At 39.4% G+C, this 17,315-nt stretch overlaps 1 protein-coding gene across 2 annotated transcripts in view; it reads right to left on the reverse strand.

Moving 5' to 3' along the window:
- The window catches only part of Map3k13 (mitogen-activated protein kinase kinase kinase 13), a 125,258-nt gene that overhangs the window by 21,917 nt on the left and 86,026 nt on the right, over positions 1–17,315 (reverse strand). For both annotated transcript variants that reach the window (XM_042669253.1, XM_042669244.1), the window contains exons 3-7: positions 16,365–16,548; positions 9,446–9,637; positions 6,584–6,742; positions 2,216–2,374; positions 891–999 (exon numbers count right to left, since the gene is read on the reverse strand). In XM_042669253.1, the coding sequence (XP_042525187.1) occupies positions 891–999; positions 2,216–2,374; positions 6,584–6,742; positions 9,446–9,637; positions 16,365–16,548 (803 nt within the window). The remainder of the gene's footprint in view (positions 1–890; positions 1,000–2,215; positions 2,375–6,583; positions 6,743–9,445; positions 9,638–16,364; positions 16,549–17,315) is intronic.

The following is a 17,315-nucleotide window of genomic DNA, read 5'->3' on the forward strand; positions in this document are numbered from 1 at the left end:
AAGTCAAACAGCGATTCTCAGATCTCAACCCCCTGAGTAGCTAAGAATATATGTGTGAGCCTCTGGCACATAACCATTTACAATATTTTTATTTTAATAGCACATGCTTCTTATATCGGTATCCATTACCTTACAATGTATGGTTGAAATTCTCTTGTCAAAAGGTGACTTTTGCTGGGTGCTGGTGGCAGGCATGGCGTAGCCCACTGAAGGATAAGAGGTACCTGGAGAATGGAGGTGCTCCAGCTAGTAGGCAGACTACCAGCAGACTTAGAAATGAGGCTATCTGGGGCCAGCAGGCCTGCCTGCCAACCCAGCAACTGACAGCAGGAATGTGAGTTGAAGACAGAAGAATTTCCTAGCCCAAACTATCAACTCACAGAATGGTGAGCTAAGTAGAAGTTATTTATTTATTTATTTTGCTACATCTATTGAGAAGGTTTTTAGCACAGTACAGGCTAATGCACAGTAAATTATGTTTTATGTGGAGCTATAAGAAAATAAATTTGGAGTTAGAGAAAAGGTTTTCTCTGGGCCTAGTTCTATCATGGTGTTTTCTATAATATAACTGCCTTCTTCTGTATTTCAGTTTTTGTGTTTTAAGGAAAAGCACTATTTTCATAAAGATCAGCAATATGGTCTCTTTTCTTCTTCAGTAATTTCACAAGAACCCACTAAGAATGACATTCTAACAGACATTCTTTTCAAATGAGAGAATAATATATGTTAAGTACTTAACAAACTCTCAAATTTCATACTATGAAGTATCATAATTATTATTTCATATTGAAGTTACATTCCTGCCATAAGGCTAGGCACGGCACCCTTCTGAGAGTTCCCATTTCTCATTGAGTGTTCCCATCTGTGTGTTCAGTCCCTCTCTGGCTTACCTGAGACTTGAAGTAAGTTTCTTGCGGAGTGGCAAGTACATCTGCAGATGCAATGTCTAAATGCATGAGCGTCTGCCGGAACGAAGGCCGGTTGCGGGGTTTACTCTGCCTAAAGTGAAAAAAAAAAAGACATGTTTGTGCATTTCCAAAATTGTGTCCAGGAGGATGAAGCTCTTATTCTATTTTATGAAATATTTTTAAAAATTTGTTTTTCAAACAGCTTTGCTGTCCTGAAAGGCAAAAGGAAAATATATTTAGGAGATCCTTACACTGATGTAATGGAAATTTACCTTCAGTGACCTTTTTCACTGGTAAAATAATATAGCTCTCATTTGCTAAAGCCTACTATTCCAAAAGTCATATCAGATTCTTCATTCATACATTTTGATCACAACACAATAACTCCATGAAGAAAGGCTATCTTTATTTTATAGATGAGAAAACTGGTATTTGGATGACATGCCCCAAATTATAATAATTTTATTTTGTTTTATTATTTTTTGGGTCCGGTCGTAGGGCATGAACTCTGGGCCTGGGCGCTGTACCTCAGCTCTTCAGCTGAAGGCTAGCGCTCTACCACTTGAGCCACAATGCCACTTCCAGCTTTTTTCTTTTTGCTTATGTGGTGCTGAGGAATTGAACCCAGGGCCTCAGCCATGCAAGGCAAGTGCTCTACCACTGAGCCACCTTCCCAGCCCCTATAATAATTTTTAAAAGGCAAAGCCAGTATCTAAACCCAAGGTTCTTAAAGTGCAAGGCTCTTAGTCTTTCTACCACTTGTGTGTAAAAAGTGTCCTCTCTCTCTCTCTCTCCCTAAGTAATTCAGTTCCTTTCTGTTAATCTTGACAGAATTGTTTTTCTGAAGGGTTCCTGCTTTGGCCAGGTGAATTGGTCCTTGCTAATTACATTTTAATTACATACATCATTTTCCTCAGCACTTTAATTAAGATATCCTGTTAGAGGCTCCTTGACTTTTAATTACTTCCTGTTAATTGAGCTGCATCCTTTTGATTGTCAACCTGAACTCAGCCAATATGAGCAGAGGGGCAGGGCCTGCTGGGTTAAAGGGCAGCCTGCTTGATCTATGTGCTTGCTTACCAGATTTTTGGTGGATGGTGCATCCTTCCCCAGAAGTAAACCTTGCCTTGTTGAATTCCTTTCGAGTTGGGGGTCTTTATTCCTACGTGACACCCCAACATCCCGAGCTATTTCTAACAGGTAATTTATTCCTAATACACATTGTAGACCTCTTTGCTGTTTTAGAGCCATTTTACATATGTCTTTGAGAAAGAAAGTAAAGAAAAACATTGGAAGAGATATCTTACCATGTCTGTTTCATAAGGATTTTGAATCCATCTGGACAAGTGGAAGGAACTGGGAGGTGCAGGCTATTGCTTCCAACTCCCCAAATAATGGCTGATGAATCTACATCTTTGTAGGGGATCTCTCCTGTCAGCAGCTCCCAAAGCACCACACCAAAAGACCTACAGTAGTACCAGGAGCATGCATAAAAGACATTTCAGAAGGACTCATTTGTACTTCAGTTCTTTATTCATTTTTAATCAAGCTGACACGTGCACCTAGCTTGAAAATTTTAAATTCAACTATAAGGAAAACAGAAAAGCAGGATAGATCTATGAAAAAGAAAACTAAGAGAAACAAATACTGTCAGATATTACAACATAAAGTCTCAGTAAGTAACAATGGTTCACGAATAGATAACCACGCTAATGAACCAGCATAAAATCCAGAAAGAGACCACATACATATAAGGATTGAGTATATAATTAAGCATCATCAACTGCTGAGTGAAAACTGCTTGGTTAATAATCACTGTTGGGACAACTGGAGCAAGCTAAGACGAAGAGAAGCTCAGAGTTACAGAACTGCTTAGCATACTCAAGACAGTGGTTCCTAGTACTGGAACGAAGACATACACACACACACACACACACACACACACACACACACACACACACACACACACACACACACACACACACACACGCACACCAAAAAACTGGATGCTAGGGGCTCATACCTATATTTCTAGTTACTCAGGAGGCTGATGTCTGAGGTTCTCAGTTTGCAGCCTAGGAAAGACAAACCTGAGTGACTTATCTCCAACTAACCAGCAATAAGAAGTGGAAGTAAGGTTCAAGTGGTAAAGAACTAGCCTTGAGTGAAAAAGCAAAGCAAGAGTATGAGGCCCTGAGTTTAAGCCCCAGTACTGGCACGCACGCGTGCGCGCGCACACACACACACACACACACACACACACACACACACACACACACACACTAAAACAAACCACACCTTATCATGCATCAAGATAAATTTCAAATGATTCACAAAATTAAATGTAAGAATAAAACCATAAAAATCTTGACAGAAAATGAGGAACAATTTTAAAATAATTTTTAGAGAGATAAAGGCTGAGGAAATCAAGAAGCCATAAAAATGATAAATTTCTGAAGTGAGAAAAGCCAACATAATGAAAAATCAGTTAGAGGCTGAGATTGGGAGGATATTAGTCAGTTCATGGCTATCACCAGGCAAAAAGTTCGCAAGACCTCATCTCAACCAATGAAAAGCTGGACTTCGTAGCTGCACCTGTTATCCCAGTGTTAAGAGGGAAGATTTAAGTCCAGGCTGGTCAAACATAAATGCAAGACTCTATTTGAAAAATAACAAAATCAAAATGAGATGAAGGTATGGCTCAAGCAGTAGATTGCCCTTTGACAAGCATGACGCCATGAAACTCTGAGCTGACTAATGACAAGACTCAGTTGTGCACACTTGTCATCCCAGCAATGCAGGAAAGCACAAATAGAAGGATTGCAGTTCAGGCCGGCCACACATAAAGTGAGACCATCAGTGGAAAATAACCGATATTTAAAAGGCTGGGGGAGGGGGAGAGGGGGGAGACTGGGAAGGGATGTGAAGGGTAAACAAAGGAGGAGGCTGCAATGCTTGGTAAGAAATGTACGCATTATCCTGCCCATGTAATTGTAACCCCTCTGTACAGCATGTTCACAAATAAAATAAAATAAATTAAAAAAAAAAAAAAAAAGGCTGGTGGAAGCTGGGCATCAGTGGCTCACACTTGTAATCCTAGCTACTCAGGAGGCTGAGATCTGAGGATCACAGTTCAAAGCCAGCCTGGAAAGTCTGTGAGATTCTTATCTCCAATAAACGGCCAGAAAACCAGAAGTGGTGCCGTGGCTCAAGTGGTAGAGCACTAGCCTTGAGCTGAAGAGCTGAGGAACAGCGCCCAGGCCCAGAGTTCAAGCCCCACAACCAACAAAAAAGAAAAGAAAAGGAAAAAAGGTGGGTGGAATAGCTCAAGTAGTAGAGTGCCTGCTGGCCAGTAGAAAGGCCCTGAGTTCAAACCTCAGTACCACCAGAAACTCCACCAACCAAACAACCCAAGATACAGAAAAGTAATCTCTTCATATATAAAATACTCATACTTGGTAATAAACATTAGAAATTACAGCAAAAGGATATAAGCAGTTCACAAATAAGAAACTGCAAATGATTCTTAAGCATATAAAGTAACAAATAATAGGAGGAAATGAAAACTATATCTAAGATACCATTTTTTACCCATATGACTGTCCAAAATCCCACTTTTGGGCATTTACCCAAATGATCACAAACAAGTCCATACTAAAGCTACCAGCACAACTGTGTTTATTACAGCATTATTTACCATAGCTAAGATATGAAACCAACCCAGATGCCCCTCAGTAGATGAATGGATCAAGAAAATGTGGTATATATACACAATGGAATTCATGCCTCCATCAGAAAGAATGACATTGCCCCATTTGTTAGGAAATGGAAAGACTTGGAAAAAATTATATTAAGTGAAGTAAGCCAGGCCCAAAGAAATATAGGTTCCATGGTCTCCCTTATTTGCAATAACTAGTATATCTCTGAGACAAGCAGAAATGGTCAGATAAGTTGATGTTAGGCGAAGTGAACCCCAAGATGAGGACTCAAATGTTTTATTTTTCTTTCTTGCTATTGTTTCTAACATATTTATAAGATGAATTTTTTTGTTGCTTTGTATGTCCCTCCCCCATGGTATAACCCCTGTTTTCACTGTATTTAATGTTGGTATAATTTGTGGAGGGGAAGGGAAAAAACAAATCATTTAAATAGGGATACAGGTGGACCTATTGCAACAATGAGATGTACAAGACGGTATGTTGAAAAATGAACTTTACAACTTTGGCTTGGGGAGGGTGGGGGTAAGGGAGGGGAAGGGATGGGAAGGGGAAACAATGGAGGGGGCAACAATACTTGATAAGAAATGTACTCATTATCTTGCCCATGTAATTGTAACCCCTCTGTATGGTATTTTCACAATAAAAAATTAACATATTTTATTGAGAGACTGAGAAAATGCCCTTATAAACTTCTGGTGGGAACATAAATTGGTATAATCCTAAAAAATGGAAACTTCAGTAATTATCCAAATTACAAATGATCTCATTCCTATTCAGCCTATTCATTATGCTGTTATACGCAATTTTAACACTTGCTATTATTTTTGATAAAGCCTAAAATTTAATTGCTAATTTTAAGGGCATAATAAAAGCAATTACAGGGGAAAATATTAAGAAGACTTATATCCTGAGAAGAAAAGTTGCTAAATAATGATGATGATGATAAAACTTAACAATAATAATAATAATAATAGATAATAAAGCATAGTCCAGAGCACTTAGTAAAAAGGTAATGTGCTTACACATCCCAGATGGACATAGAGGATACAATTGTGACACAGCAACAGACATTACTTATGTGTGCGATGACGGTCTTCAGTCATCAAGAATAGAAGTTAGCCAGGTGATGGTGGCTCATACCTGTAATCCTAGCTATTCAGGAGGCTGAGATCTGAGGATCACGGTTCAAAGCCAGCCCAGGCAGGAAAGTCTGTGAGATTCTTATCTCCAATTAACCACTAGAAAACCTGAAGTGGCGCTGTGGCTCACGCGGTAGAGCGCTCGCCTTGAGCTGAAGAGCGCAGGGACAGCGCCCAAGCCCAGAGTTCAAGCCCCACAACCGACAAAAAAAAAAAAAAAAAGAATAGATAAGTTGTTTTTTGTTTTTGTTTTGTCGGTCGTAGGGCTTGAACTCAGGGCCTGGGCTCTATTCCTGAGCTCTTTTGCTCAAGTCAAGCACTCTACTACTCTGGTCACAGCACCACTTCTAGGTTTCTGGTGGTTAATTGGAGGTAAGAGTCTCACGGACTTTCCTGCCCTGGCTGGAAAGCAGGGCATCTGTGTGAGTCACTAAAACACTAAGATCTCAGCCACTTGAGTAGCTAGGATTACAGGCATGAGCCAGGCATGTGCCTGGCTAAGAATAGGTAAGTTTTATTTAAAATATTTCACTAAAAAAGATGAGAATTAAGTAATATATTCCAGAAAGAGTTCTATACTACATGGTTATTGAAGTAATGTTTCAGTTTTCCAGAAAGTTCTTCATGTTCTCTGATTTACTAACTGGATTCTCATTCTAATCCCCTCCCCACCACCCGCCCTCAATCTGGCTTACCACATATCACACTGGATGGTATCTTAGATAATATGAGGCCAAAATCAACCATAAAAAATCTGGGAAGAAAAAAGGTGAAAGTGAGAAAAGGCTCTCTAGTTGGTCCAGAAGATGCCACTCACCAAATATCAACTTTTTCAGAGACAGGTTCATTCCGTATCACCTCTGGTGCCATCCATGCAACTGTGCCAGCAAAGGACATCTTGGTACTTTTATCACTGAGTTCCTTAGATGTACCAAAATCTGAAATTTTTACTGCATCCGTGTGAGTCACTAAAACACTAAAAGAAAGAAAGGAAGAAAGAAAGAAAGAAAGAAAGAAAGAAAGAAAGAAAGAAAGAAAGAAAGAAAGAAAGAAAGAAAGAAAGAAAGAAAGAGAGAGAGAGAGAAAGAAAGAAAGAGAGAAAGAAAGAAAGAAAGAGAAAAAAAGAAAGAGAGAAAGAAAGAAAGAGAAAGAAAGAGAGAGAGAAAGAAAGAGAGAAAGAAAGAAAGAAAGAGAAAGAAAGAGAAAGAAAGAGAGAAAGAAAGAAAGAACACATCCAACCATTAGTAGTCATCATCACCATGATTCTGAAGGCAAGTAAAGATTTTGTTTACTACCTTCTACTCTACAAAATTCAGCTAGCAAGTTCCAATGTCCTGGGGCCTTTGCTCTGCACTAGACACTGCAACATGGACACTGGTACGCAGCTGAGCAAGAGACCTTTTAACACCCTATCTCCATCCTTTGCTGTGAATTTTACCAAGTTACTTTAACTCATCAAAGCTCATCATCTCCTCTCTCTAATAAAATGGAGACAATTCAGGCTATAATGTTTTATATGCAATTCAAAAAATGCAACAAAGCTCTCAAAATGGTTTACACATAATTTTTCACATGCTTAGAGCAAAATAACTTCAGCCTATTGATTGTGTGTATATTTCATAGAGTTTTGCTAAAGGTATGTTCATATGGATGATTACAGGATTTAGCTCCAGATTTACAAGCTGGATGTCAAAGGAAATGCAATGGGTAACCTTTCTGAAACCATCTCATTCCCAAGTTTTGGATAAGGGATTGTGGACCTATAATGACCTAATAAAATTTCAGTCTCAGCCAATCTATTAAAAAATTTTTTTTTTGTCAGTCATGGGGCCTGAACTCTGGGCCTAGGTGCTGTCCCTCAACTCTTCAGCTCAAGGCTAGTGCTCTACCACTTGAGCCACAGCACCACTTCCGGCTTTTTCTGCTTATGTGGGGCTGAGGAATGGAACTCAAGGCCTCATGCATGCAAGGCAAGCACTCTACTACTGAGCCACCTTCCCAGCCCAAGAAAAACATTTTTAAAAACATTATTTAAACCACAGCCAACTAAAATCATGAACAGGACCATGACACTAATGATTCATTACACTAAAGGGCGAATGTGATGTCTGGGATTTCATCAGTGCTGATTAGGGTGAAAAGGAGTAAATCGAAGCTTAAGTAAGTTCCTTACAAGTCATGTTTAACTTTGTATAGGAATTAATCTGAAATGCCTATTAGAACCAACTTTTTCTTATTCCTTAAAAATAAATACATATCCAAAGTACTGACAGCCCTACATACTACTAGTCGGGTTCAAAAGATCTGGGTTTTAAGTTCTAGCTTCCTGTTTTTCATATCTACAAGAATAATGATATTGTCACATCTATTCTAATTTTGCCAGAATCCAAGAAGATGTGATAAATGGATATAAAAATGTTGCAGTGGGTGCTGGTGGCTCACACCTGTAATCCTGGCTACTCAGGATGCTAACATCTAGGATTGAGGTTTGAAGCCAGCCTGGGCAGAAAAGTCCATGAAACTCTTATCTCCAATAAATTACTCAGAAAAGGCCAGAAGTGGTGGCGTGGCTCAAGTGGTACAGCATTAGCCTTGAGTACAAAGAGGCTCAGGGACAGCACCCATGCCCTGGGTTCAAGCCCCAGGATCGGCAAAAAGAAAAAAAAAAGATATTGTTAACTATGAAACTGTTAGGCAAATTCTTAAAAATTTACTATACCAAACCAACCAGTAATAGAAAACAATAAAAATAATGCTTAAAAAATAGGGGGTACAGGGCTGGGAAGGTGGCTCAGTGGTAGAGTGCTTGCCTTGCATGCATGAGACCCTGAGTTCGATTCCTCAGCACCACATAAATAGAAAAAGCCAGAAGTGGCGCTGTGGCTCAAGTGGTAGAGCACTAGCTTTGAGCTGAAGAGCCGAGGGACAGTGCCCCAGGCCCAGAGTTCAAGCCCCATGACCGACAAAAAAGGGGGGGGGGTACATGTAAACAATCTATTTAATCAATTCCTTTCTTTCCTTCATGAAATTTTGGGAATTGAATAAATACATCTCAGAGTGGTTAGTTATCAGTTACCAATTAATTATTTTGAAAGAGGAGACTACTAGAACAGCTCTGTTGTTGTTATAACTATTTTCCTTAGAGCTACTGTGAACTGAGTAACTGTTGATTTCTTCCTGCTTGGACTCACAGAACTTCAAAACCACATCTTTAGTCCATGTCAAACAACTGTACAGAATCTTATGGCATACATTCTGTGAACAAGTTTTAGTCCTCATATTTTCACTTTCTTTTACCCTGTTTCTTATTCACCCATTTTTATCCTGTTGTATACATTTTTAAAACTCATCAAAAATACATTTTGAACACAGTAGGCAATCTTCAAGTAGGAAGTCTGGCATGAATTATCTGAACTGATAAAAGAAAATACTTTACAGGATAATGAATTTTACTTCACAGTCAAAACTTTATAAGCAACAAAACAGGAAAACTAGTGCATGTATCCGAATGTACCTGCCATGAAAATAACAGTAATGAAAGGGGATGAAAATAAAAATTACTCATTCTGTTGACACAGACTGAACTTGAATTTAACTCCAACTAAGGTAGATAAAAATTCCCTATTTTAAGAAACAAAGCAAAAAAAGGTAGAAAAAAAAAGTTGACTCCAACACTCACTTAGGTGATTTGAGATCACGATGAATAATTTTATGCAGGTGTAAGTAATTCATTCCACTCGCAATCCCTGTGGACCAGTCTACGAGCAGTCGTGGGGTGATCTTCCTGCCAGCTCGCAAGACTTCGTAAAGCTGTCCGTGGGCACAGTACTCCATGATGATACAATAACATGGGGCCTGGGTACACACCCCCCTTCCAAGAAAATATAAACATGTACAAATACATACAGATACATAATATTTATTAAGAGTGTTTAGGGGTTGGGACTGTAGCTTAGGGCTAGAGTGCTTGCCTAGCATTTATGAAACCCTGGGTTCGATTCCTCAGTATCACATAAACAGTAAAGGCCAGAAGTGCTCCTGTAGCTCAAGTGGTAGAGTGCTAGCTTTGAGCAAAAGAAGCTCAGGGACAGTGCCCAGGCCATGAGTTCAAGCCAAAAAAAAAGAAAGAAAAGAAGAGAAGGAGGAGGAGGAGGAGGAGGAGGAGGAGGAGGAGGAGGAGGAGGTAGAGGAGGTGGAGGAGGAAGAAGAAAGGGGAAAAAAAAGAATATTTAGGTAGGGCCAATTCTTATCCAAATGATCTTGTTTGTTTTTTTTGCTGGGCGTGAGACTTGAACTCTTGGCCCTGGCACTGTCCCTAAGCTCCTTTTACTCAAGGCTAGCCTTCTGCCACTTGAACCACAGCTCCACTTCCAGCACTTTCTGTGATTAGTTGGATATAAGAGTCTCACAGCCTTTCCTGCCTGGGCTGGCTTTGAACCATGATCTTCAGAGCTCAGCCTCCTGAGTAGCTCTGATTACAGGTGTGAACCACTGATGCCCAGCCCCAAATGATTTAAAAACTTCATATAGAAAATAGTTCTTGAGTCTTAAGTTAGCTTTAAGATCTATAGATTTCTCTGTTTTGCATATAGACAATTTTTGTTTTGTGCTTTTCAGTCCAGATATCCACATGTTGTGCTGTGCCTGATGGTTTTATGTAGGACCATGGAGTCTTGGGACTGAGTATCTATTTTTTATAAGCTGGAGTAGTTTTATTGAGTAGTTTTAAAATGTTAAGAATAATTTAATTTTTTTCAATTTAAACAAATAGAAAGTTTTATATATAGTTTATAGAAAATTCAAACAAAATACTGCTATTTTACTTATTTGTTGAATTGCTTTTTGGTATGGGACTGGGACTCAAACATGGTACTAATATTTTGACTCATTGGTTAGTGCTCTAACAGTTGAGACATGCCTCCAACCCCATTTATTGAATTTAAAATTGCTCAAAGCTGATGACCATTAAACAATAAAAAACCATCTTTCTGTCTTATATAATCTTTGAAAAATGTTTTTGTTTAGAATAAAAGTAGGGTTATATTTTGTACATCTATGTAGTCTATATTTCCATCTATTTCTGCACCTTCTGTAAAGCCTTCCCTAATTATGTCAATCCCTGATTTATTCAGTAGCCATGATTTTGTGTGTGTGTGTGTGTATGTGCCCAAAGGGCTTGAACTCAGGCGGGGCCTGGGCACTGTCCCTGAGCTTTTGAGCTCAAAGCCAATGCTCTATCACTTGAGCCATAGCTTCACTTCTGTTTTTGCTTTTTTTGTGGGATTTCTTTTGGTGCTTAATTGGAGATATGTCTCTTGGACTTTCCTGCCCAGGCTGGCTTTGAACAGTGGTACTCAACTCTCAGACTCCTGAGTAGCTACAATTACAGGGGTGAGACGCTGGTGTCTGGCTAGCTATGAATTTTTGTTGTTGTTGTTGTCGGTCATGGGGTTTGAACTCTAGGCCTGGGCACTGTCCCTGAGCTCTTCAGCTCATGGCTAGTGCTCTACCACTTGAGCCACTGCACCACTTCCAACCTTTTCTGTTTATGTGGTGCTTGGGAATTGAACCCAGGGCCTCAGGCATGCAAGGAAAGCACTCTCCCGCTGAGCCACCTTGAATTTTTTTTATATGCACATTTTCTCTGCCCATATAGATTACAGACTCCTTGCAGAGAAAGATCTTTGAGTTTTTTTTTTCATTTTCTTCCATGAGGCTTTGGGGTTCATGTCAAATCTTTGACCAATTTAAACTTGACCTCAACTTTCATAGCTGGAAAAGATCTTCACAATAAAATATGCAGAGCATGGAGTAAGAGGAATGACACTAATATGAAAGAACATCTCACAACTTTCAAGCATGTTTATGTGTTTATTTGTCTTTGTCCCCAAACCACTGTGTAATGAGTAATTTTGATTGCAAATTTGATTGGATTAAGAAATGCCTTAGAAGATTAGCAGAGTACATTTCAGGGCATGTCTGTGGTGGCATTTCCAAGGACAATGAGATAATGAGGACTGGCCTCATGAATGGATAAATCCTTTGACGCCTTCAAAACATGTTATTCTTACTGGGAGATGGTAAAGAGTGAGAGGTGAGTCTAGCTGGGAGAAATGGGTTGTTGGGAAAGTGTCCTTTGGGGCTATGTTTGGCCTTGGCTTCTTCCCTTATTTTTCTCTATTTCCTGGCTATCATGATGTGAACTGTTTTATTCTACTATGCTCTCCTGTCCACCGAAGGACTGATGTCTCTGTACCTGGAAGCCAAAATACATAATGCCTCCTTAAGATGTTTCTGTAAGATATTCAATCACAGCCCTGTGAACACTGACTAATGAAGGTTGTAAAATAGATTATGACCTCTTCTACTTTTATAGGGAAGGCTCAGCGTACAAATGACTTGTCTTAATCAGAACTAGTTCATACTACTAAGTGACAGAATTACATTGGAACCCAGTCTAACTCAAAACCTAGGCTCCTTCTTCTTACTATACTACATTGCCTCCTTCTTACCTTTTAAACTTCTATATAGACAAGAATATCCACAATTCCTATTACACATATATACCATTAGGTATTACATTGTGAATAAGCATAGCATTTTCACAGTTTTGTACTCAATATGAGAAGAAAAATGATTACATGTAAATTTGCATGTTCTATCTCTTATGCTTCTCCCTTTGAAACTTTCTAGAGATTAGAATACTATTTACAAGACACCTAATTAAAGTCATCAGCCAGCTACCAATTCATGTCCTATCTCTTAAGCAGCTCTAAGTGGTGAAAGAATTTGGATGCCATGGCTTGGGGTAATGATCATGTGAAGGTCTTGTAACAATAACAGGTTATGAATTAGTCTTCATTTTCCTGCCACGATGGACCTGTCAAATACCACCAAGCCCTTTCTACATTCTCCTACATTCATTTTCTCGGCTACCTGAATTTCTTACCTTGATCTTTAATTTTTTTAAAAAAATTCTTTTTTGAGTGTGCCAGTACTGGGGCTTGAACTCAGGGCCTGGGTGCTATCCCTTAGCTTTTTCCCTCAAGCCTGGAGCACTACCACTTGAGCCACACTTCCACTTTCAGCTTTTTCCTAGTTAACTAGAGATAAGAGTATTAAGGACATTCCTGCCCTGGCTTACTTTGAACAAAGATACTCAGATCTCAACCTCCTGAGCAGCTAGGATTACTTGAGCCATCAGCACCTGGGAGAAACAAAATCCAGGTTCTGTTATTTGACTTTCAGGAAAGCTCAGTAAAGCACAATTATACACCAACTATAAATAGGTACTTCAATTAGAATTGCAGAAATCACGAGTAGATCAGGAATAATGTCATGTGCTTAAAATATTAAGATAAATATGGTTTGCAGGTACGCAGTAACTTACTCAACCAGGTTTTAATTTGTCATACAAACAGAGCCAAAAGGTTCTAATAGTGATAATGTTATGAACTTTTCATTTTTCTTGACTGTAGAAGGAGAAGCAATCATTCCATCAGCTCTGCACTCTGACAAGGCTTTTCAGCCGCTATAAATACCAGCTCTCTAATCACTTCTAATTGCTATCCTTTCTTCCTTTGGCATTGAATTTTATTAGGAACCATCAGGATGGGGTTTCTTAAAAGACTACTTTCAAAAATGGAAAGAAAAGAGTCTATAGTATTCTTATCTCGCATTTCCCTTTCTGACACGATTCTTACTAAATGCCAAAGAAGCTGTGAGCACAGAAGTCAGTATCCATAGAGATGTTTTAAAATTCAATCATGTCCTCATATCTTCCAGACGGTCTTGAATGTGATTCATTGGCCAAACAACACATGGCACAGATGGCTGCAAAGATAACACTGCACAATGACCCAAGAGCGTGGTGTAAGGGGCAGGGACACAGTCTCACTATTGTTTTCCATGTAGAGGTAAAGACTGTTCAAGTACAGTCAGTCTAAAGAGCCGGGCACCAGCACAGCCATACTGGCCCAACGATGCCTAGCAGGTTGGGAGGGTGAAGAGGGTGAGGTGGGAAAAAGACTGGAGGACGGAGGAAGAAGCAAAAGAAAGAAAGGAAAAAGAAAGCTTTTCACTTCCTCACCCTCTTAGAATATATTTCGACTTTCTATTACCCACAGTATCTTTCTGGAAAGCTCTCCTGTCTGGGACACACAGCTGAATCAATTTGGGAGGTCAAAAAGCCATGCTAATCTATACAAAGTTCTTTGAACTGTCTACTAATCTGAGTTCAAAAGCTCTTGGTCCATTCTTCCATTGAGGACGACATAGCATACAGGAAGTATGATCATCTCAGTGAAGTAAAATGAACAAAAGATGATTTCTTGTCAGGGGCCAATGGCTCATGCCTGTAATCCTAAACTACTCAGGAGGCTGAGCTCTGAAGACCAAAATTTGAAGCCAGCCCAGGCAGTTAAGTCTGTGGGACTCTGATCCAATTAACCAGCAAAAAAAGCTGGAAGTACAGGCTCAAATGGTAGCACACCAGCCTTGAGCAAAAAAGCTAAGGGACAGTACCTATGCCTTGAGTTTAAGCTCCAGTACAGGCACCAAAAAAAAAAGTGGTCTTTCCATTAGTCTGTCTACTTAATCATCCTGTTAACTTCTGAAATTTATCATCTTTGAAAAATTATAATTGGTTTGTATAGGATTTTATTTTAGTCACTCATCCTCTGAGCCCTACCAGGACAACCAATGGATAGTATTATAATCACAGTTAAAGCTCTCTCCCATATTCTCTTTCCTGTGGTCTAGTATACAAGCTGATACTTTTCTTCTTTTCCTCTTAACCCTGATCACAGTAGGTCTTGTAAGGGATTGAAATTTTAATATGCATCTAATAAATCCATTTGATAAAATGGATTTAAATTCATTTGATAAAATTTCTATCTTTACTCTGGGGAAAAGATTTCAACGAAGACAATCACATGACATTTTTAGTTTTACAGTTAACAGTTTTTTCAGAGAGAGGTTCCTTCTTGGGGCTGATGGAGAAAGTTGCTCCTAAGTTTAGGAAAGGGGAAGTTGAGGGTTATTTAATTTTAATTATGGCTTCATTGGCTATACTATTATACAGGAATGAAAAATAGCACCAAATATACCAAAGGCTATCATTTCCAAGCTTGCATCCCACTAGAGCCATGATTCCTATAAAGACAATTAGCATTCATCTGTTGGACTTTTGGCCTATGGAAACACTTAAAAGGCTTGTGAAGGAGGAAACTCAAGGAGATGTTCGGCAAAAGAGATTACACCAGTTAGAACTCAATGTTTCCAGCTGGGAAGGTGGCTCAGTGGTAGAGCGCTTGCCTTGCATGCATGAGGCCCTGGGTTCGATTCCTCAGCACCACATACGCAAAAAGAAAAAAGCTGGAAGTGGTGCTGTGGCTCAAGTGGTAGAGCACTAGCCTTGAACTGAAGAGTTGAAGGACAGCGCCCAGGCCCAGAGTTTAGGCCCTACAACCAGACTCAAAACAAACAAACAAAGAGAATTCAGTGTTTCCAGATTTGGTAACTTCCACAAATTTGTGTTTGATTTTCCTTTTTTTGGGCCAGGGCATTGTCCTTGAGCTTCTTTTGTTCAGGTAGCACTCTACTAGTTGAGCCACATTGCTACTTCCAGGTTTTTCATGTTTGTTTGTTTTTTTCTGTTTTATGTGGTACTGAGGAATTGAACCCAGGGCTTCATGCATGCTAGGCAAGCCCTCTACCACTAAGCCACATTCCCAGCCTATTTCTCCTTTTTTTTTTTTTTTTTTTAAAATTAGGGATCTTTACTACATGTTCATACATTCTTTAAAGCAACCACTTTGTGAAAAGAATATAACAGATACTGATACTATCAAAAATTCCACTGTCATTGAATTTAGAAAGCTTTGTCATTACTAGAAAAATGATATAGCAAAACCTGACGCTATAGTCTAAAGAAATCTATTCTAAGTTAATATTTAAGAAAGAATGCTAATGAAAACTAATAACTGTAAACCAGGGACTAGTCATTCTCTGATTACTTTGGATGTTAGCTTTTGTCATTTTTGTTCTTGTTTTCATTCAATCCTTTCCTGTACCAGGGCTTAGTTTGCTGGGTTTCTTGTTCACAGTTGGTATTTTACCATTTGAGACACATCTCCAGTCCAGCATTTTGTCAGATAATCAGAGATGGAGTATCGAGGCTGGCTTCAAACTAAGATTCTCTGGGTCTCAGCCTCCTGAGTATCTACGATTACAGGCATGAGCTGCTAGCACCTGGCTACCTTAAAAAAAAAATAAAAACAAAAACCACCTGAATTTTAGGATGTTCACATGATTCTAAGTGACCTGTGATGGTCCACTGACAAACGAAGGTTATACAGAAGACCTGACTGCTTGGCAGGGATCCACTTCCTTCCTCCCTGCCTCATACACATGCTTTCAGTTCATCACACACTCTAGCAAATCTAGAAGATGCTTAAGACTCAAGCACAGTACTAAGTTTATCAAGTGTCTGGGAAATACCTTTCAAACCAAGAAATTGTGTGTATATTATTGAGAGAAAGAAAACGCCTCCATTTCCTTTTCTTTTTTCTTTATTGTTTTTTAAAGCCTTGACCTACTTGAATGCGATGATGTTAGGGTGCTTCAACTTCCTCAGATGCTTGATATCCGTCTCATTCTGCTCTCTCACTTTCTTGATGGCCACCTCTTCAGCTCGGAATTTGCCCAGGAACACAGCTCCCTGGGCTCCACTACCCAGCCACTGCAGCTCTGAGATCTCCTCAAATGGCACTTCCCACGTATCTAGGCACACAAGCAAGAAACAAACTTGACATCTTGGAATTTCTCTCAGGGACCATTGTATGGACTGTTCTGAAGGTACCAACTTCATTCAGAATGACCCTACTGTCCAATTCCACCCCAAAATACAACTTTTCTAGGGGTCCTGGTAGGGGAGAACAGATACTGTTGTATATTAGTTTGAATCAACTTTTAATGCTGAATTGAAGCAGTTCAGAGATCTCTAGTATAATCTCCCTTAAACAAAACATATCCTGATACTCCTACAATGCCTCCACCTTACCATAAGCTTGCATATTTTTGGTTTTCTTTTTGTGCTGCTACTGGGCTTGAACTTAGGGCCTTGTGCTCTTGGCTTGGATTGTACCACTCAAAGCTGGTACTCTACCCTCAGCCATATCTTCGCTTCTGCCTTTTTTTTTTTTAAAAAAAAAAACAGGTTAATTGGAGATAACAATCTCACGGATTTATCTGCCCCAGCTGGATTCTAACTAGGACCCTCAGATCCCAGCCTCCTCAGTAGCTAGCATTACAAGCATGAGCCACTGACGCTCATCATCAAGCTTGCACGTCTGGCCCACTTTCCTAATTTCTCTATACACGTTAGGTGTTGTTTTATCCTATGAATTTCTACTTCAGATGCTCAATGAATCCTCACTGAGTAAAATCCTAAGTTTCAAGTTTCCTAAGAACCTAATTTCGCATAATACTCACGTTAGCATTTACCTTTTATAGAGTAGGTCGATACCAGAAACTAGCAGAATGCTTTA

The sequence above is a fragment of the Dipodomys spectabilis genome, unplaced genomic scaffold, assembly GCF_019054845.1.
Source record: "Dipodomys spectabilis isolate Male_0828 unplaced genomic scaffold, ASM1905484v1 ptg000017l, whole genome shotgun sequence".
In the NCBI taxonomy this organism is placed as follows: Eukaryota; Metazoa; Chordata; class Mammalia; order Rodentia; family Heteromyidae; genus Dipodomys; species Dipodomys spectabilis.